Source organism: Eubalaena glacialis, chromosome 15 (assembly GCF_028564815.1).
Source record: "Eubalaena glacialis isolate mEubGla1 chromosome 15, mEubGla1.1.hap2.+ XY, whole genome shotgun sequence".
In the NCBI taxonomy this organism is placed as follows: domain Eukaryota; kingdom Metazoa; phylum Chordata; class Mammalia; order Artiodactyla; family Balaenidae; genus Eubalaena; species Eubalaena glacialis.
This window is the reverse complement of record NC_083730.1, coordinates 14,374,242-14,396,286: the sequence shown is the minus strand read 5'-3', so window position 1 is coordinate 14,396,286 and position 22,045 is coordinate 14,374,242. Positions and strand designations below refer to the sequence as shown.

Here is a 22,045-nt window from a genome sequence, read left to right as displayed (position 1 = left end):
AATCAAGCCTTGGTAAATTTAAGAAAATTGAAATCGTATCAAGCATCTTCTCCAACCACAACGCTATGAGACTAGATATCAATTACAGGAAAAAATCTGTAAAAAATACAAACACATAGAGGCTAAACAATACACTACTTAATAACCAAGAGATCACTGAAGAAATCAAAGAGGAAATCAAAAAATACCTAGAAACAAATGACAATGAAAACACGACGACCCAAAACCTAAGGGCTGCAGCAAAAGCAGTTCTAAGAGGGAAGTTTATAGCAATACAATCCTACCTTAAGAAACAAGAAACATCTGAAATAAACAACCTAACCTTACACCTAAAGCAATTAGAGAAAGAAGAACAAAAAAACCCCAAAGTTAGCAGAAGGAAAGAAATCATAACGATCAGATCAGAAATAAATGAAAAAGAAATGAAGGAAACTATAGCAAAGATCAGTAAAACTAAAAGCTGGTTCTTTGAGAAGATAAACAAAATTGATAAACCATTAGCCAGACTCACAAGAAGAAAAGGGAGAAGACTCAAATCAATAAATTTAGAAATGAAAAAGGAGAAGTAACAACTGACACTGCAGAAATACAAAGGATCATGAGAGAGTACTACAAGCAGCTATATGCCAATAAAATGGACAACCTGGAAGAAATGGACAAATTCTTAGAAACACATAACCTGCTGAGACTGAACCAGGAAGAAACAGAAAATATGAACACACCAATCAGAAGCACTGAAATTGAAACTGTGATTAAAAATCTTCCAACAAACAAAAGTCCAGGACCAGATGGCTTCACAGGCGAATTCTATCAAACATTTAGAGAAGAGGTAACACCCATCCTTCTCAAACTCTTCCAAAATATAGCAGATGGAGGAACACTCCCAAACTCATTCTACGAGGCCACCATCACACTGATACCAAAACCAGACAAAGATGTCACAAAGAAAGAAAACTACAGGCCAATATCACTGATGAACATAGATACAAAAGTCCTCAACAAAATACTAGCAAACAGAATCCAATAGCACATTAAAAGGATCATACACCATGATCAAGTGGGGTTTATCCAGGAATGCAAGGATTCTTCAATATACGTAAATCAATCAATGTGATACACCATGTTAACAAAAAGAAGGAGAAAAACCATATGATCATCTCAATAGATGCAGAGAAAGCTTTCGACAAAATTCAACACCCATTTATGATAAAAATCCTCCAGAAAGTAGGCATAGAGGGAACTTACCTCAACATAATAAAGGCCATATATGACAAACCCACAGCCAACATCGTCCTCAATGGTGAAAAACTGAAACCATTTCCTCTAAGATCAGGAACAAGACAAGGTTGTCCACTCTCACCACTATTATTCAACATAGTTTTGGAAGTTTTAGCCACAGCAATCAGAGAAGAAAAAGAAATAAAAGGAATCCAAATCAGAAAAGAAGTAAAGCTGTCACTGTTTGCAGATGACATGATACTATACATATAGAATCTTAATGATGCTACCAGAAAACTACTAGAACTAATCAATGAATTTGGTAAAGTAGCATGATACAAAATTAATGCACAGAAATCTCTCGCATTCCTATACACTAATGATGAAAAATCTGAAAGTGAAATTAAGAAAACACTCCCATTTACCACTGCAACAAAAAGAATAAAATATCTAGGAATAAACCTACCTAAGGAGACAAAAGACCTGTATGCAGAAAACTATAAGACACTGATGAAAGAAATTAAAGATGATACAAATAGATGGAGAGGTATACCATGTTCTTGGATGGGAAGAATCAACATTGTGAAAATGACTCTACTACCCAAAGCAATCTACAGATTCAATGCAATCCCTATCAAACTACCAGTGGCATCTTTCACGGAACTAGAACAAAAAATTTCACAATCTGTATGGAAACACAAAAGACCCCGAATAGCCAAAGCAATCTTGAGAAAGAAAAATGGAGCTGGAGGAATCAGGCTCCCTGACTTCAAACAATACTACAAAGTTACAGTAATCAAGACAGTATGGTACTGGCACAAAAACAGAAATATAGATCCATGGGACAGGATAGAAAGCCCAGAGATAAACCCACGCACCTATGGTCACCTTATCTTTGATAAAGGAGGCAAGAATATACAGTGGAGAAAAGACAGTCTCTTCAATAAGTGGTGCTGGGAAAACTGGACAGCTACATGTAAAAGAGTGAAATTAGAACACTCCCTAACACCATACACAAAAATAAACTCAAAATAGATTAAAGACCTAAATGTAAGGCCAGACACTATTAAACTCTTAGAGGAAAACATAGGCAGAACACTCCATGACATAAATCACAGCAAGATCCTTTTTGACCCACCTCCTAGAGAAATGGAAATAAAAACAAAAATAAACAAATGGGACCTAATGAAACTTCGACGCTTTTGCACAGCAAAGGAAACCATAAACAAGACAAAAAGACAACCCTGAGAATGGGAGAAAATATTTGCAAATGAAGCAACTGACAAAGGATTAATCTCCAAAATTTACAAGCAGCTCATGCAGCTCAATATTAAAAAAACAAACAACCCAATCCAAAAATGGGCAGAAGACCTAAGTAGACATTTCTCCAAAGAAGATATATAGATTGCCAACAAACACATGAAAAAATGCTCAACATCATTAATCATTAGAGAAATGCAAATCAAAACTACAATGAGATATCATCTTACACCAGTCAGAATGGCCATCATTAAAAAATCTACAAACAATAAATGCTGGAGAGAGCGTGGAGAAAAGGGCACCCTCTTGCACTGTTGGTGGGAATGTAAATTGATACAGCCACTATGGAGAACAGTATGGAGGTTCCTTAAAAAACTAAAAATAGAATTACCATACGACCCAGCAATCCCACTACTGGGCACATACTCTGAGAAAACCATAATTCAAAAAGAGTCATGTACCACAATGTTCATTGCAGCTCTATTTACAATAGCCAGGACATGGAAGCAATCTAAGTGTCCATGGACAGATGAATGGATAAAGAAGATGTGGCACATATATACAATGGAATGTTACTCAGCCATAAAAAGAAACAAAATTGAGTTATTTGTAGTGAGGTGGATGGACCTAGAGGCTGTCATACAGAATGAAGTAAGTCAGAAAGAGAAAAACAAATACCGTATGCTAACACATGTATATGGAATCAAAAAAAAAAAAAAAAAAGAGGTCATGAAGAACCTAGGGGCAAGACGGGAATAAAGACACAGACCTACTAGAGAATGGACTTGAGGACACGGGGAGGGGGAAGGGTAAGCTGGGACAAAGTGAGAGAGTGGTAATGTATATATGGACATATATACACTACCAAATGTAAAATAGATAGCTAGTGGAAAGCAGTTGCATAGCACAGGGAGATCAGCTCGCTGCTTTGTGACCAGGTAGAAGGGTGGGATAGGGTGGGTGGGAAACAGGGAGATGCAAGAGGGAAGAGATATGGGGATATATGTATATGTATAACTGATTCACTTTGTTTTAAAGCAGAAACTAACACACCATTGTAAAGCAATTATACTCCAATAAAGATGTTAAAAAAAATGCTATCAAAATATTGCAGACCTAAAAAAGGAAGAAAAATAAAAGAATGTATCTTGCCATTCTTAAAGCACCTAACATTTGCTAAACTAAATAAAAAAAGGGAAAAAAAACTTGTCTGATAATAAATTACTTAAGCTAATTTATGTTCTCAAGTGCAGTCTTAAAAAAAAATGAGAAGAAACATTTTTAAAGAGAAATACTTGTTACATTACATTAAATACATATTTTATATGAAATATTGCATTATATATGGAGTATTTTGGTAAAGAAACCATGGTCAGTCTAATTTATATTTTTCTAAATGGACTCTTTATAAATCTAGGGACATACCAAAGGTTCAGAATGTGTCTGGAATTCATCAAAATGTTCTATACAAACCTCACTGTTGCATTATGACATTAAAGACTCTTATAAACGTGTTCCCCATGTAATTTTTTTAGTTTTCCGTAAGTTGAGAATGAGTGCGAAATAAGTCTTAGTAACACATATTTTAAACATAAAGAAGTTTTGTGAGAAATAAAAAGTCCAGAATATAAGGTACAATATTTTAACATCCATGTAAAAAAGACAAAACAAATAACAACAAAATAAGGGGGGTTGGCAAGGGAGTAATCAAAGGAGTAACGTATACAAATTAAAATGAATAAAGGGGAGCTGCACGTGCCAACGCTGGTAAATGTTGGAAATTGTACTGAAGGGAAAAAAAGAGAATTGTAAAAAAAAAAAAATTGGTAGATTTTAGAAATAGGGATTCAATTATATTACACCACTTTATTTCTTAAGAAAAAAAGAGGATCTAAAGAAATATGGTAAAATGTTAACATTTTTTAAACCTGGATTGTAGGTACAAGGATTTTTGTTATAGTCTTTATTCTTTTCAGTGTGTTTGAATAATTTCATAATTAAAATCAAAAATATGTTAGCCAAAGGGATATATACATACACATACATAGGTACACATGATACATATAGACAGATACATAAGAAACTGCAGCTACGCCTCCAGGAACAAAGACTGTAAAGACTGGAACACACCAGGCACGGGAACTTTTTATTATCATCTGTGTGATTTTTATTGTGAAGATGTATTACTTTTTCATTCACATTTTACTAATTTAACCATAGTTTCTGGCTATGATGGAGAAGCTTTGGCATACCAATGCTCCCACCAGGAACAACCAGAAAGCCTGATAAAACAAAATTAAAAATAAATTTGAAGGTACTGGAGAGCTAGCAGACCCTTGATGATCTTGAGACCATCAAGAATTGAAGGGTTTGGACCCTAGAAAGAAATCACACAGAAAATTGTAACCCTTAGGGCATCCCTACACAAGGAAAAAGGCTGAGAATTTGGGCAGATGGCTGCTACCAGGATGTAGAGAATCCAACAAAGCCTTTGGCAATCTTATCAGACTGTAGAGATAAAAATTAAGGTTTGCAGCATCCCATGAAGCCAGGACTTGAGGACCCAAAAGAGAATAAAAATAAGAGAACAATATACAATTTTCATTCTGGATTTTTTAAAAAAGACATAAAAAGAAGGTTATCTGGAATTACTTAAACTAATTTAATACAGATTCTGAAGTGAAGTCTTAAGAAAAATGAGAGAAGGAATTTTTATGAGCAAGAATTTATATATGGAGAACTCAGATAAAGAAACAGAGGCCAAGTGCTGGTAAGAGGGAAGGTGAACTTTACACTCAGCTGAATTCTTCAGCTGTGTAGGACAAGAGGACAAGAAGTTGGGGAGACGGCACCTGAAAAGTAGGACAGTAATCTCAAGATGTATGAGAGAGAAAATCTGGTGTTCAGGAGCCACCTGAGAGGAAGGGCGCTAGCTAACACAACAAGCTTCAGCTGAGATCCCTGGGCGGCTCCACTCTAAGAGCAGAGACAAACCAGTGGGAAGAAGAGACAAAGAAACAAACTGCAACACAGCCTTGAGTCAGCTACTGCTCTGTGCCTGTCAGAGGTTAAGGTAAGACCTCTCCAGAGAATGAGATAATCCAGAGCTTCTAAAACTTTTAACGTACAATGATAAGGGTTCATTTCAAAACTACCAGACTCAACAACAAGACCAACTGACAAAGGACAACAGTAACAAACTCACAAACAATACGGTTATTGGTGTTATCAAGTACAGACTTTAAGTAATTGTGGTTAACACATTCAATAATGGAGAAGATGACAGAAAATTGCACCACATAACTGGAATCTACTTTTTAAATAAATTGAAATAAAAATCCTAGAATTGAAAAACAAGTGATAACTGATAGCCACAAACTAGACAAAGCAGAAGAGAGATTTGGTATATCAGAAGATAGGTCAATAGAAAATATCCTGCCTCAACCTTGAAGAGCAGAAAGAAAATACAGAAAAGACCATTTAAAAAATCAACCATACACATCATTGTGAACAGGAACATATATATATATATTTCTCCTGTATATATACACACACACACATATATATATACACACACAATTGCAATCACAGAGAGGGAGAAGAGAGAGAATTTGGCAGAAGTAATATTTATGATAATAGCAACACAACATTTCTACATAGTAATTTGTATGAAAATTTTTCCTCTATTGACTAAATCTTTTATATTGAAAACATCAAGTTTTAAAAGAATCTATTATCAACATGTTAAGCTTAACTAAAAAGCAAATGAGAAATAAATATTAATTGTGCACATTTCTTTACTGTGATTGCTATTGCTTCATCTTTTTTCCATAGTTATTTGAACACTGTAGAAGAAACTAAACCATGTTTTAGAATTATCAAGACTTTCAGCATTTTTTCAGGGTGAACTAGTGTTTGGAGGGTAAAATCTCCTTAAAATGCTACCCTTAGAAGTATTATATATTCTTTACTCAGATTTTTACTACAAAGATATTTCATTTGCATTTACAAATGACATTTTAGAGATACCTAATGATATCTACTCCATTCCTTTTTAGAATATCTATTTAAAGGAAAAACTATATCAAGAAGACAAAGACAGAAAAAGCAGAATAAAAAAGTATTTATAGAATAATCTGCACTCCTTTAGACTGACCAATGACGTAGAATCTTATCTTTCATGTCATAATAAAGTAAATGAATATTTTCCAATGTAGGTATGTGATGTATAAAAGTTACTTTTTAAAAAAATATTTATTTATCTATTTATTTATTTTTGGCTGCGTCGGGTCTTTGTTGATGCATGCAGGCTTTCTCTAGTTGTGGCGAGCAGGGGCTACTCTTGGTTATGGTGCGCGGGCTTCTCATTATGGTGGCTTCTCTTGCTGCAGAGCATGGGATCTAGGTGCGCGGGCTTCCATAGTTGTGGCTCGCAGGCTCTGGAGTGCAGGCTCAGTAGTTGTGGCTCATGGGCTTAGTTGCTCCGCGGCATGTAGGATCTTCCAGAACCAGGGCTCGAACCTGTGTCCCCTGCATTGGCAGGAGGATTCTTAACTACTGTGCTACCAGGGAAGTCCCCAAAGTTACTTTTTTAAAAGAAGAATTTCGGGTTTGAGGCAGAAAATTACACTTTTAGTAAATAATTAGTAAATCAGATGGATGAAGTGGTAGAAAGATTCACATTAAAACAAATATTTAAAATTTGGTCCAAGGGAGGAATTTTAATCCGTATCAGACTAAAAGAAATAAATATATTAAAAAGAATCAAAGTATCTTTTGTCATTTTAGTAGAAAATATTAATATTAAAATATTCTGTTAAAATTTATTTCAGTTCCCTGAATTTAAATAGTGATTTTTAAATAAGATATAACAGATGTTTTGGCTTCTATTGGCAAGGTACAATATCTCCTTCCCATTTTCATTTTTTTCTAAAATATCTCTTAAGAGTCTTCTCTTGTTCTTTTCTCATTTCATGGAATTTTTTTTCTTTCAATGTTTTTCTTATCTTACTTTAGCTTCTATACACACTTTTCAAATAGAAAGTGTTTTTTCCTCCTTTTTAAGGTACTTTCACATGTAGCCAAACTATACTTTTTCTAGTCGTGTAGCTCCACATGCTGGTCATTCCTTGGCATAGACTCAGGGTCCACTAGACCCAATTTTAGTTTTGAGGGTTTTCTGAGCAGTTCTATTTGTCATAATGAATATTTCATGATTTTTATTCTTTCTTAGAGGTCTTTAAAATATCAAAGGTAAAATTTACTTATTTTTTAAATAATAGGATAAAACAGGATATGCAATTACCATATGGATCCATTGGACCCTTTTACAAGCCTAAGATATGTTACAGGATCTTAGCAATCTTGTTCTTCCTATATCTTGACACATTTGCTATTTCATCACCCTAGGAACTATTAACATTATTCACCAATTATTCATGCTGGAAAAGACTAAATAAGACAATGGAAGAATGGTAGAGAGATATTATTAAACCTAAATCTAGTGATGCTGGTGAAATTAATCACATAAGTAAAATCTCAAGACTGAATTTTCAGCTGTCAATATCCTAGATAAGTTTTCTTACATTTAAGAATTGATGAGTGAACAATATATTTCTAACAAGAAAAAGGAAATATGGTACTTATTCAAGAAGGAAGGACTTCATTGAACAATTATTTGTAACAAGAACCTGACCTGTTTCACAAAAAGGATGAGTGACCACAGCATTCTTTCATCTTTTATGATGTTTATGTTCCAATAATTACATGATATAGTTTCTAAGTGGACAATGCTAACATTAGGTGTATACATAAAGGTGACTGGAAGGAAAGAGATGGTGTAGAAATGAAAAAAACTCATTGGATTAGAGAAAAATAAAGAGCCCATTGTACTCAGATGATAAATGATGATAACTGTTTTTCCTGGTATACTGAACATACGTAACAGGGAAAACAGGATACTACTCATAATAGAAATAAGATATCCAGGAATAAAATAATGAGAAATGTATACTGGATGGGAAAAGATAAAATTTTACTTAGGGACATAACAGAAGATATAAATAAATAAATAAAGTTCAATAGTGTAAAAACGTCAATTCTCTCCAAATTGCTTCCTAAATGTAGTGTAATAACCAAAGAATTTTTCATATAATTCAAGTTGATGATTCTAAAATTTATATGGAAGAATAAATTTCTTTTTTATCTGTGCCCATAACTTTTATGATTTTGATTCATGCCAATGATTAGAATACCATTTGTTTTGTTTTTTGTGTTTTTTTTGCCGCACTGTGTGGCTTACAGGATCTTAGTTCCCCAACCAGGGATTGAGCCCAGGCCCACGTCAGTGAACGTGCCAAGTCCTAACCACTGGACCACCAGGGAACGACCTATTTTTTGTTTCTTTTTAAATTATGTTTTCTCAAAGCAATATATACATATAATTTTTTTAAATCAAAAACAGTACAAAAGGGCAAAATGACAACCAATGTGTCCCTGCCCCACCCTTCTCAGCTCTCAGTTCCCAACCCAGAAATAAAAACTTTTACATGTGTCTGATTTTAGTTATTCTGGTAGTTACCCTCATTTTTCTTAATAATATGCTTTTATTACTATTTCTTTTTTAAAAAATTTATTTATTTGTTTTTATTTTTGGCTGTATTGGGTCTTCGTTGCTGTGCGCGGGCTTTCTCTAGTTGTGGTGAGTGGGAGCTACTCTTCATTGCAGTGTGCGGGCTTCTCATTGCAGTGGCTTCTCTTGTTGCAGAGCACGGGCTCTAGGCATGAGGGCTTCAGTAGTTGTGGCTCGCGGGCTCTAGAGTGCTGGCTCAGTAGTTGTGGCACACGGGCTTAGTTGCTCCGCGGCATGTGGGATCTTCCTGAGCCAGGGCTCGAACCCGTGTCCTCTGCATTGGCGGGCGGATTCTTAACCACTGCACCACTAGGGAAGCCCCTATTACTATTTCTTGACTTGATAACCTGAGACCCTTGCTGTTGACTCCTCGCTGACTCTGTTCCTGCTGTCTCCTCCCACCTCAATATGGTTATATTACTATTTTTACCTCCTGGTGGCTACGTTGGTCACTTTAATAATCTAATATCCAAACCTCTATCTTATTCTCTCAACTATAGCTGGAATCATCTCCACATTCTATTTTATGAGGACAATAGCACCACTATTATTCCATTTATATTTCTGCCTTCAAACCTGTAGCCTTGTACATTGCCGAAGTAGGTAACATTTGCATTCTATTCTGTAATCATTATGAAGTCTTCCTTGCTTTGTCTAAGGTTTGACTCTAAAAGCTGAAAACCAATATTTACATTATTTATGATTACTTAAATGCTGTTCACTCAGTAGCAAAGTTTTATACTATAATTAAATTTTCTCATCTATTTCTTTGAAGCCTTGATCCACATGCCAATCTTCAAATCTTTCTTACAGTCCCAACAATTGTTCAAAATCATGTCACATCTTAGGTTGCTTCAGAAGCCTGCTTTTATTGTACAATTTAAAATGTTTCCTTTTCCCTTAAGTTTCCAGTGTATGGGGGGTGAAAAAACGACACCTTCCAGTGTTTCCTCCAGCTTCTCATTCAGTGCATATGTTACTTAAAATTCATTTCACTTCATTTGAGGTCTACTTGCTGTTCTAATTTGGAGGATTTGCCTCCCATTTGGACCATTCTTGTACAATTTATCATTCCGTAAGTTTTTAGTTGCATTTTGCATTTTAAAAAAAATGCATCCTATTTTTTTTCTCATTTTGTAAAGTTTGTGCTGCTTTTTTATTTATGGATACAACAGTTTCTCAGATATTTCTGAGGATTTTAATATTTTTAAGCCCTTTTCTATTCCTTCAGTTATCTATTTCCTCACGAGTCAATTCTTTGTTTTATCCAAGGCTTTTCTGGTCATACTGCAGGCTTTCAACGAATGATGATTTTCAGCCAGACAAGTTTGCAGGCAGGGTGGGTGAGCCAGTGGGTGAGAATCAACCATTCTGTTGGGCCCCCTGGTGACACAAAGCTAGCAGTGGCTCCGCAGGCAGGTGTTGAGCATGAAAGCAGGGGAAGTTCATGGTCAGCTCCCAGGCCAAGTGGAGGAAGGTGGGCAATGTGCACTTGAACCCCTTCCAGAAGAGCATTTCCCTGATCAGTCTTTCTCAAGTAGCTGATCTCAAGTAACTCTCAGTTACTTTCAATGTCCTGTGTATTTTCTTCATATCAAAAATTGATAATATATTTCTTGTTCATTTGTTTATTTTGTTACTGTCTGACTATACCACTACATTACAAATAAACAGATGCATATGATATCTAAATGATATAATATAGGGCAAATTCTAATTGATAAAGACTTGGCTTATAGTCTTTATAAGTATATGTGATAATTCTACAATTAGGGACACTCCTCAAAAATAATTCTACCTTTGACATATGTAATATAATTAATTTCATATGGTCATAACTTGCAAAATCCTAATTTTGCTTTGTTTTTGCTCTCCTATACATACACACACACACACACACACACACACACACACAGGCAGGCTGCCATAGAGAATGATGTGATTACATGATTCAGAGGGCAATAGTTTCTAGTTTATGAATACTATACTAGTGCTATATAAGTTATGAAAAATAACTCCAATGAAGTCATTCAATCACATCCTTACCACCCATATTTCAAACAGTTTTTATTTATTTTGGTCAAGAGCAAAATCCTTCCTAATTAGATGTGAGTCCCTACTAATTGCAAACAAAGTCCAAGGAGGCTGAGTAAACCCGACCGAGTCGGTGGTGCAGAGCCACACTTATGACTCAAATCTCCCCATTCTCAATTCAAGGAAAGCACATCTTTCTGGATGTGGGACAAAATCTGCTGCCCACCAAAATCTACTCTCCTCTTTGCCCAAGTAGTTGTCAGTGTTTCCCAGAATTGTCTCATTGGCCTTTTCTTGTCACTTTTTATATTCTCCCCAGAGCCTCCTACATGTTTAACAGTTTCCACCACCATCTTTATGCTGTTGGCTCCAAAATCTTAATAACCAATTCTCATCTCTATCTTGAGATCCAAGTCCTTATTTTTAACTAATTAACTGGTATCTTCAAATGTATGTTGAACTCAGTAAATTCATCCTTACCTTTCATACTAGCTTTTCTTTCTTTCTATAAGCCATAATGGCACAAGCATCTTCCCAATCAACCAAGCCAAGAGCCCCACACCTTCCCAGTCAAGCCCTGTTGAATTTATCTCCTTAATGTTTCCCATATCTCTCTGTGCCCCTATATCTCCTCTACCAGCCATTCAAAGGTATATAGCATCTGGTTCATTATTTATAAAACAATAGAAGAGGCTTTCATTTAGAAGACTGCACTAACGTACCCAAAAAAAGACAATGTTTCTAAGTACCTAATCTATCCTGTCAAGCTTTCAAACTCAGTGAAAAATTATTTCCTACAAGTTAATAAAAAATATAAGAGACTTACTTAAATGGTGTAAACAAAAACGGTAAAGTAGCTTCTTTTTTCTGAGTCATTTTCACCTGCGAACAAAGTATGAAAATACTTTATATTATAAATGAGAAAAAAAAATTAATTTCATTTTGAAATATAAACATCCATTGAAATGGTTCTTCAGGGACAGAAATAAATGGAATTTTGTGTTGCTATATTATTTCATAAATATCTAAAGAAAATGTTAATATTATTGTACCATTACAATAAGCTGAGAATTAAGCATATCAAGCCTGCAAAATAACATATTGTAATGTAATTAAACTATACTTCTTTAATTCTTAGGAAACAAAATAAGCCAAGCTGCATTAACACATTCTGTTATTAAGAATAACAGAAAGGGACTTCCCTGGTGGCGCAGTAGTTGAGAGTCTACCTGCCAGTACAGGGGACGCGGGTTCGATCCCTGGTCCGGGAGGATCCCACATGCTACGGAGCAACTAAGCTCGTGCACCACAACTACTGAGCCTGCGCTCTGGAGCCCGCGAGCCACAACTACTGAAGCCCGTGTACCCTAGAGCCCACGCGCCGCAACTGCTGAGCCCACACACCGCAACTACTGAAGCCCGCGTGTTCTAGGGCCGGCATGCCACAACTACTGAGCCCACATGCTGCAACTACTAAAGCCCATGCGCCTAGAGCCCATGCTCCACAGCAGAGAAGCCCGTGCACTGCAATGAATAGTAGCCCCTGCTCGCCGCAACTAGAGAAAGCCTGCGCACAGCAATGGAGACCCAATGCAGCCAAAAACAAAAAAGAATAACAGAAAGTTTCAGTTAAATGGTCACTTGTTTAAGCTCTTAATGCATATAATAATATACATGGAATGACAAGAAACGTTGCAATCTCTAATCCTACTTCTACAAGGCAAATTCCATTGATAAAGACTTGGTTTGTAGTCTTTATGAGCATATGTGGTACTCTAACAATTAGGGACACTCCTCAAAGGTAATTCTACACCCTCAAACTGATTCATGGAACCTGCACCTCAGATATGTGAAACTTTAGGACACTAGTTAAACACACAAAATTTAAAGATAATAAATTATAGAAAATCATTTCTTAAAATGCAAAATCAAATATTTTCACTTAATATATGCAATTTTAAAATTGTAGTAGCGTCCATTTTTGTGTGTGGTCTTGTTTTACCTTGAACTGTTCAAGAATCTGTACTGCATTTGTAAACATGCTCTCTGCTTTGAAGAGATCAGTGCTGTTAAGTATATCCACAGGAAGGGTTCCCTGTAAATAATAGACACTGATTTAATATTAGTACTAACAAAGCTCAAAATGTTCTTATAAAACAAAACAGACTTACAAAGGAAGCAATAGAGATGACATATGGACAAATTATTGGAATAATTAAACAAAAAATCTTTTTAAAAACCATAGCTAAAAAATGTTCTATTATTTTTTCTTACAAAGTAGATATAATAAAGTAAATAAAGCAAAAGAGATGAATTAAGTTCAATAAAACCTAACATTTATTGAAAGATTACTATGTGGCAGGCAGTGAACTAAAGGTGCTCTGCACACACACAAAATTACTATGGTGGGCCACAGCCAGCTCACTTAAAAAGAAAAAAAAGACACAATAAGAAAAATAGGATTATACTACTATGCATAGTAACGGTAAGGATTGTTTTGTGAAACTTTGGTTTCAGTGACAGACATACACACACACTTATGATTATAGGGGTCATATCAGAGTTCTGAGGTAGATGACATTATTTTTTTTAAGTTTGATTTGAAGGGCTAGGAAGAATGGCTGATGGGAATGGATTCTGTTTGTTTTTAGCTTTTCAGCATCCAGTTCCCATTCTTAACAGCATTACCATTCTAAGCTGAGATATCAGGTAGAGCATAGTAGGTCTCTAATGAGGCTCCCCCAGCCTTCCCTCACTGAAGGGTAGACAAATAACTGAGGCCAGACCACTCAAATGGTAAGCACTGGAATTTGACACTTGAGAGTCAAGGAACAGAGAGTACAACAGGTGTAATGCTACTCTCCCCTAGCGTCGGTGACCTTGCAGACTGGCCCTGCCATGGGACCACGGTGAACTTCTTTCTCCTGAGTCTCTGGAGCACTCTTGATTCCTGTTCATTTCCCAGTCTGGCTTTTGAGGACCCCTTTGATTTAGCAAACCAGCAATATATTTTTAATAAATTTCCTTTAAATGGATTCAGTTTCTGCTGCTTACAATAAAAAATTACTTATATATTTTCATCATGTAACTAAAATACAAAGATATAAATCTATTTACATTTTAGAAAATAAAAAATTTTTAAGAAAAGCTATTAGGCTTGTGCTCCATGTTGTATTTCATACATAATTATGAGGTGTTACATCTTTAGAAAGAAATATAAAGGAAAAAAGTTTTAAATGTAATCAAAGATAATTCAGAAACACATAAAAAGTAAATTTTACTGTACAATTTTTTTTTTAATTCTGAGAGTTGATAAGAAAATTGTATTCTTTACCACTGAATTAAGAGGGAAGGGAACTCCAATAAGAGCAGCCATCAGTGGTGCAACATCAGCCTACAAACAGAAGAAGTTCAAATCTAAGAAGTCGACAGAGATCAACAAGGAAAGTAAATAATCTAATTAATATCACTGTAGTTTGAAAAATAACCATGATATTCATTATAATCCATTACCTTCAAACATTTATTTAATACATAGTAGGTACTGATCTCTAAAAAATGTCATTTGCTAGAGGTACGTGAACTTATGAAAACTTAAATTTGACAAGAAACCACTAGGAGCCCCAAATGTAAAACACATAAAACAAAAAGTTACTTATTCTAGATGCTAAAAACTTGACCACTTTAAGCAACAGTTTTTGAGTATTATGAGAAGGCTGCTTTAAATAGAAAATAAATAGCAAAAATAGACTTTAACTAAAGAAATATATATATATAAATTCAAGACAGTATGTATCAGAAGGAGGTTGGTTTGCCAGCCAGCGAAGTCCAGAAAAGATACAAACCAGATAAGAGGCTCTTTGGACAAAAGACCTCAAATATCGTTCTGGAGAGCTCCCTTCAAGTCCAGTTCTCCAGAAGAGTTGTTCGTGCTTTCTGTCTCCATGGCCTCACCTCCCCATCACTCCCCAGGCCACTCTAACTTGTTTTGACTCTTTATCATCCTGTAGACCGCTCTTCCTAAAGAGCTAATAACCTCCATTTTTCTACAACTAACTGATTGCTTTTATATTAGTCCATACAATTTTTCAGGGAGTAAAATACTTGGCTGTCAGAATGCCCAGTTTCAAACACTTGCTTGTGATCTCTGAGACCTTGGGCAGGTTATTTAACCTCTCCAATGCTTCAGTTTCCTTATCAGTTAAAAAAGAAATAAAAGTTTCTCCCTTACAGAGTTATGGCAGGATCAAATGAGACTAAATTTATAAAGTACCTGGCGCATAATAGTCCTGCACTAACCGGTGGCTACAAATGCTGTTGTGATGATTATAATTACGTGACCTCTTGGCAGTGCTGTGCGGACCACCCCCTCCTGGGCCTCTGTAACATCGCTCCACTGAGTGTCTCCAATCTCACTGTGGCTTCTTTCCAGATACCTTGTCTAGCCCCCATTTAAAACTGGAGTTTGGTCCCAGGCTCTCAGTCTTACTTTTTACCATCTAGACTCTCTTTACCATCTCATAGGACACTGAAAACCCCATTGGTCGCCTAATCGCTTCCTCTCCGTCCCCCAGAATCCACCGTTGGCCTCCTCTGATCTAGTCTCCATGCTGCAGCCAGAGGAATCCTTTCACAGAAAATCAGATCATGTCACTCCCCAGGCTTTGAACACTTCAAAGGCTTCCTCAAGCTTTAGGATTAACTCCATAGGGCCCATGAGGCCCTGTGTGGTCCAGTGTCTACCTTATTCTGCCTCATATCAAACCACGGTCTGTTGCTCTGTACACCCGCTTTCTTCAAGATCCTTTAAAATGCCACGTACCCTCTACCAGAGCTCTGGGCACATGCTGCTCCTTTGCCTGAAAAGCTCCCTTCCTCCTGCCTTGGCCTGGCAACTGCTTCTCATTCTTCAATCTCAGCTCAAGCCTCAATTTCTGAGGAAGCCTTTGCCGACCACACAGCCTATGAGATATATCTGCTTTGTACTCTGATGGCTTCACAGGCCTCTTTTGTTGTACTTATCACGGCTATAATTTTACGTTTATTTGTATGATAAATACAAATAAAAGTAAAATTTATCTTATTCCTAAACTATAAGCTTCCTAGGGTAGGGAGTGTGTCAGCTTTTATTCACCATTATATCCCTTATACAAAGTTTAATGTTAATGTTTCAATATTTTAATGTTAATGTTAATGTTAATGTTTGCACGATGTTTAAACATACTGCAGACACACAACAGTGTCGGCAGAAGGAATGAATAAAGAATTCTCATCTAATGTAGATCTGAAGCAGTATTCAGAGAGCAATAGCTGAATCTATATTCAGTTTTTGATTATGATCCAGTCTATATAAAAAACATGTTCTTGTTTTATGGACTTCAAGTTATTCCTATCCCTTTGACAGTGATTTTTATTGCAAATTAATAGACTGCTATCTGATTCTATACATTGTCACTTACTTGGATAATAAGCATCCATCCTGAGCAAAGAGACCACTCTTAATATGCTGAGAAAGAACAGGCTTCTATAACCGTAAGCCTGAAAATGAGACCCTAGACCTTGGTTTATCCACCACAGTAAGGAATGTCAGGTTGTGAGGTGACCTGGAGAAGTAAGGTATTCCCGCCATTTTGGAGGCCACATACCAACGATGCCATGCCTTCCACAAATAGTAAAGATGGCTGTCTACACAGCATATCTTCAACAAGAAAAATCTGTGCTTCATATTTACAGATAATGTTACTGGTCTAACTTGATTAGGTTGGCCACGCATTTTCCTATAATGTAAGGTTTCTAGCTGAGTAATCTATATACTCTTGTCACTTTTTCTCCATTGCATTTGTAAAAACTCTGGGTAGAATTAAAGATAAAATGGGTGTTAATAAAAAAGAGATGGTAACTGACACACTAACAGGAGAGAAACCCATAATCGGGTTTTATTAGATCTGTGCTTAAAGCAACTAAGCAAGGCAACCATAACAACAAATCACAGAAATGTAGCAGGCATGCAAATTTTAATTTGCATAATAATTCTTTAATTAGCCAGTGTTATTTGGAGGGAGGGCATCTTCTCCTTTCACTTTTATTTGCGGCTGCTTTTTTTATTTTGCCAAAAGGAAGATTACTTGGGGTTAAGATATTCTCATTTAACAGGATTTCCCTTGGTAACTGAAATGTTTTAGAAAAATCTTTTATCATTATTAATATACTTTTTTTCCAGATTTTTTTGGTCTAAACTTCTTATAGATGAAATTAAATCTGAACATGATTAAATTTAATGAATACCTGATTGACATCTTGTCTCTTCCAGTTCTCCAATTTCCATTCTGAAAGATACAAATAAACACCAGAGCTGATGTTAAGAATTTTTTAAAAAAATAAATCATTTTATTATTATAAGCGGTCAGTGGAAAAAGAAAGTATTGGTAAAGTTCATTTTAAGCCAAGTATGAACAAAAAGCGTGCTTAAGAAGGAAGAGCTGTAAATTTTTTAAACTAGAATTTTAAAAGAATAACTTAAAAGTAAATATTTGATATTTTCTGTGATAGTTTATTAATTTGGAAATAATTTGGAGATAATGGTTTCAAAACATCCAAAGGCTACGGAAGGAAAGATGGAAGTAAAAGGCACAAGGATAACAACTGTCAGCATGACTGCAACTAATGACAGTCCTGTTCCAGGGAATTATTAAGGCAACCGATAGCCCATTAGTCAATCTAAGCTTTTCTTTTTTCTGTAATGAGAGTTGCTTGCAAAATATTTGAAATTTTTTAGCTCTGATGCTCCTACCGTCACTAATCCCAAATGTGAAAGTAGTATAGTGAGTTTCTATTAAAACTGCCTCATTCCCCTATCTTTCTACATATAAATTCAGAAATTTCAATAAACAGTAATCAAAACAAATGATTATAAGGCCATGTCTTGATTTTAAGACTTTGTTTTTGACTTTAAGATATATTACCCAAAGGGTTCTAAGGCATTTTTATGATGAAATATCCTTTAATAAGCTAATAAAGTTTAAAAATATGATCCTAATTCTACCAGTCAGCTACTAAAAATTCAGACTAATCACCTGATGAGGAAAAACATGTACATTCCCTTTCTCTGTAACTTATGATACCAAATATCCATATAAGAAAAAATACATTCTTTCAGTAATGATTCTTGAAGTCATATGATTCTAAAACGTTAAGTCACTGAGAAATCAACTGCCAAAAGAAAGTTCTGTCTCCTAAGTATTCAATACAAACATATTATTTAACCTAGCTTCTATTTAGATTCAATCTAATCCATTTAACACAGAGCATAAGAATATAAAATGGTGCAGCTGCTTTGGAAAACAGTTTGGCAGTTTGCAAAAAATAAAACATAGAGGAACACATGACCCGTTAATTCCACTCCTAGGTACCTGCCCAAGAGAAATAAAAACACATATGCACTCAAAAACACAAATGTTACACAAATGTTCATTGCATCATTATCATAACAGCCCAAATGTGGAAATGACCTAAATGTCCATAAGATGACAATGAAATATGGCACAGACATACAATGGAGAGAGAAGTAAGGAGTGACTCTGCTAATGGGAAGGGATTTGGGGAGGAGGGGTGGCAATGAAATGTTTTGTAATTTGTAGAGGCGATTGCATAATCTTGTGAATATACTAAAAAAATTTAATCATACACTTTTAAAACATGAATTTGATGGTATGAGAATTACATCTCAATAAAAAATAAACAAAAAAAAAAAAAAGAAAGAAAGAAAATGTGTAGGAAAATTTTATTATACAAACCAAAATGTCTCCTATGGTAGAAATACCTAATACAGCTGGGAGTCCACATCCCTGGAGAAGGTTTTAAAAGGAACATTTCGGGCTTCCCTGGTGGCGCAGTGGTTGAGAATCTGCCTGCCAATGCAGCGGACGCGGGTTTGAGCCCTGGTCTGGGAAGATCCCACATGCCGCGGAGCGACTAGGCCCGTGAGCCACAATTGCTGAGCCTGCGCGTCTGGAGCCTGTGCTCCGCAGCAAGAGAGGCTGCGGTGGTGAAAGGCCCGCGCACCGCGATGAAGAGTGGCCCCCGCTCGCCGCAACTGGAGAAAGCCCTCGCACAGAAACGAAGACCCAACACAGCCATAAATAAATAAATAAATAAATAAAAATTAAAAGGAACATTTCTAGGCCTTACCCAGACTCATGGAATCAAAATACCTACAGACAAGGTCTGGAAATCTGTAACTTTTTTTTTTTAATCTGTATTCTTAACAAGTGCTTTGAATGAGTCTGACACAACTAATCCAGAGAAAGGCATTTGAGAGGAATTTATTTTGTCCAATTAGTAAAAGCTTTGAAACGCTAAAATACCCTTACGTTACAAAATAACCAGAGCTCCAAGAAAAAGGAATTCCTTTTCGTCATGGATTGAGAAGCAAGGGAGGCTTGGGCAACAGAGAGAGCCTTCAAAAGTACTAGAGACAGGGCAAAATCTGTCTGGTTTTGAAATATCAATTGTGACATATGTGTGATTTATCTAATTGATAGTCTTTGCAGGTAAGATCTAAGCCAAGGGTTTAATCTAAGTCCTGGAATAAGGTTTGTGAAAAAAAAATATTAAAACTTATACTTGAACTTTCACAAGGCGAATAACTAACAATTATATTTCAAGCTGAATATTATAAACCAAATAATATGAACTATACAAAAGTAATACATAGAAATAGTAATGACACAAATATCAAAATGAAAGCTATAACTTGAAAAGTAATTTTTTAAAGTTAAACTTTGGTTTTATTTTAAAATGTCACATTTATAAAAACAATAAAGATAAATGTTCATACCTTGCAAATATGTATCATCAAATTTCTGAGCTAACACTTTTTGAGGATACTTGATTCCAGCTCCCCAAGTGACAAAAGGAGTACAAGTCTCTAAAGGATGACCAGCTCCATGGGAACCTACAAATGAGACACAAAGAGTAATAAGACAAGTACCAATATATAAGAATTAACTTATACCTAAATATTTTTTAATACTTAGTTTTAAAGAGTTGATCTCTATATAGCTAATTCTAGCCACCATACTCCCAAATGTTTGCATCTCTATATAACAATTCATTTTTAAATATTCCCAAAGCAAGTCAGAGCATCAACAACAAACAGGCAAAAACAAAAAGCAGAACATCCGTTGAGTGACTGGTTGAAAGAAGAATAAGAATAATAACAATAAGACTTGGAGGAGATGCCACCAGAGTAGCAACAAAGGTAGAAAGAACAGGGAAAGCTCCTTTGAGGAGTAACCACCCAAGTTTGAGGCCAGGTCTGCTCTGAAGAGGATAGCAAAGTCTCTATATGCTTTTCTTCCAGGCCACTCTGGCTGGTATAGCCAAAAGCCCTTTATAAAGTAGAACCGGCTCACAAGAATTCTACATTGTGACTTGGTGACCCAAACCTTAGCTTTGCCTTATTTTGTTCTCTGTGCACACACTGTGTTTGCCTTGGGAGTCTCACAGGGGGGATAGGCTCATCTAGTAGTACCCTCAGTAATACCACCTTAAACTCACCCCTTCTGCCATCACATACAGTTAATTCTAGGTGGATAAATAATCAGTATTTTTTGTTTTCTTCACCACACTTTTCTCTAATTTCTCGTGTTAAATGAGAGTATATTCCTTTCATAGTTAGAAGAAAGATTATATAAGATAAGTCTTTTATACACTAACATTTTATGCATGCTGTTATGTGCTAGACAGTTTGCATATACTAAGATATCTAATCCTCTTCAACATTACAAGATATTTGCAAGCTACATTTACCACTACTTTAATCATAAAGTATATATCACTTAGAAACAGACTAACCCCAGTCTGTCATTCCATGGTCAGCAGTAAAGATAAATGCTGTTTTCCCATCACTTCCGTAAAAATCTTTAAGAGTAGACACAATTTCTTTCAATCCCTCATCAACTATTTTAATATTGTTCAAATATTCCCTGTTTAAAAAGAAAGAGAAGAGAAACTTAAATTATATTAATTACATTAATTTGGAAAAATCAAGTTTATTCAACATGAACTTATAAAGTCAGTAACTTGAAGTACTTTTAGATTTCATCTTTAATATTTTTTTAAATCAGAGCTCTTTAGAGTGTTAAAAGTAATTTTCTTCTCCTCTTAAAGAAGTAAAAAAATCTGGAATCATTTTCAAAAATGATTTTTAAAAAGATATTGATTAGCAAATAGATTTTAAGGAATGCTTTTTAAGTCTCAAATGCAACCATGATGACTTTTAAGTTCATGCCTCTCATAATGTAAACGATATTGCTCTTTCCACATTAGTAATAGGTAAGCATCACTGTTTCAACTATAGAATATTTCCATCCCTTAGAGTGTTTGTGATATAAAACACTATAATATATTTTGAACAAACTATATTTAAGCTTTCCATACAGTTGAACAAGGATGGTTTGGTATAAGTTCTATCACTTAAGACAATGCATTGTGTTAAAGAAGGGAAGCATGAGGTTTTCATTACTGGCAGCTAACCAACAGGCTTTACAGTTAGTTAGACTAATCTAAATCAAATTCAAAATGAAGAATAAAAGTATAACATGAATTCTTCCTTTCTTATGGTCTGCAAAAGTGAGAAAAATAGTCGCTCTTTTATATAAGGAGTACTACTGAAACATCATATACAAAACTTTATACTATTATCTGCTAGATACAGCACCGATTAAATGGAACATAAGGAACAGCTAATTACGTCTTTTTGTGATATAAATATTAACACCATAAAAATGCTTTTTATTTCAAAATTTACGAAAATACTTCTAAAATATAAGTTTTTTCTCTCTGACCTGATAAATGAAGAATATGGAATACACATACAGGATATATTTTACTTATATTAAT

General features: G+C 35.3%; 1 protein-coding gene across 4 annotated transcripts in view; it reads right to left on the bottom strand.

Moving 5' to 3' along the window:
• Positions 1-22,045, bottom strand: part of PIGN (phosphatidylinositol glycan anchor biosynthesis class N) — a 166,166-nt gene that overhangs the window by 124,211 nt on the left and 19,910 nt on the right. For all 4 annotated transcript variants that reach the window (XM_061168923.1, XM_061168922.1, XM_061168924.1 and 1 more), the window contains exons 8-13: positions 20,999-21,129; positions 19,980-20,096; positions 17,429-17,469; positions 14,478-14,537; positions 13,146-13,238; positions 11,970-12,025 (exon numbers count right to left, since the gene is read on the bottom strand). In XM_061168923.1, the coding sequence (XP_061024906.1) occupies positions 11,970-12,025; positions 13,146-13,238; positions 14,478-14,537; positions 17,429-17,469; positions 19,980-20,096; positions 20,999-21,129 (498 nt within the window). The remainder of the gene's footprint in view (positions 1-11,969; positions 12,026-13,145; positions 13,239-14,477; positions 14,538-17,428; positions 17,470-19,979; positions 20,097-20,998; positions 21,130-22,045) is intronic.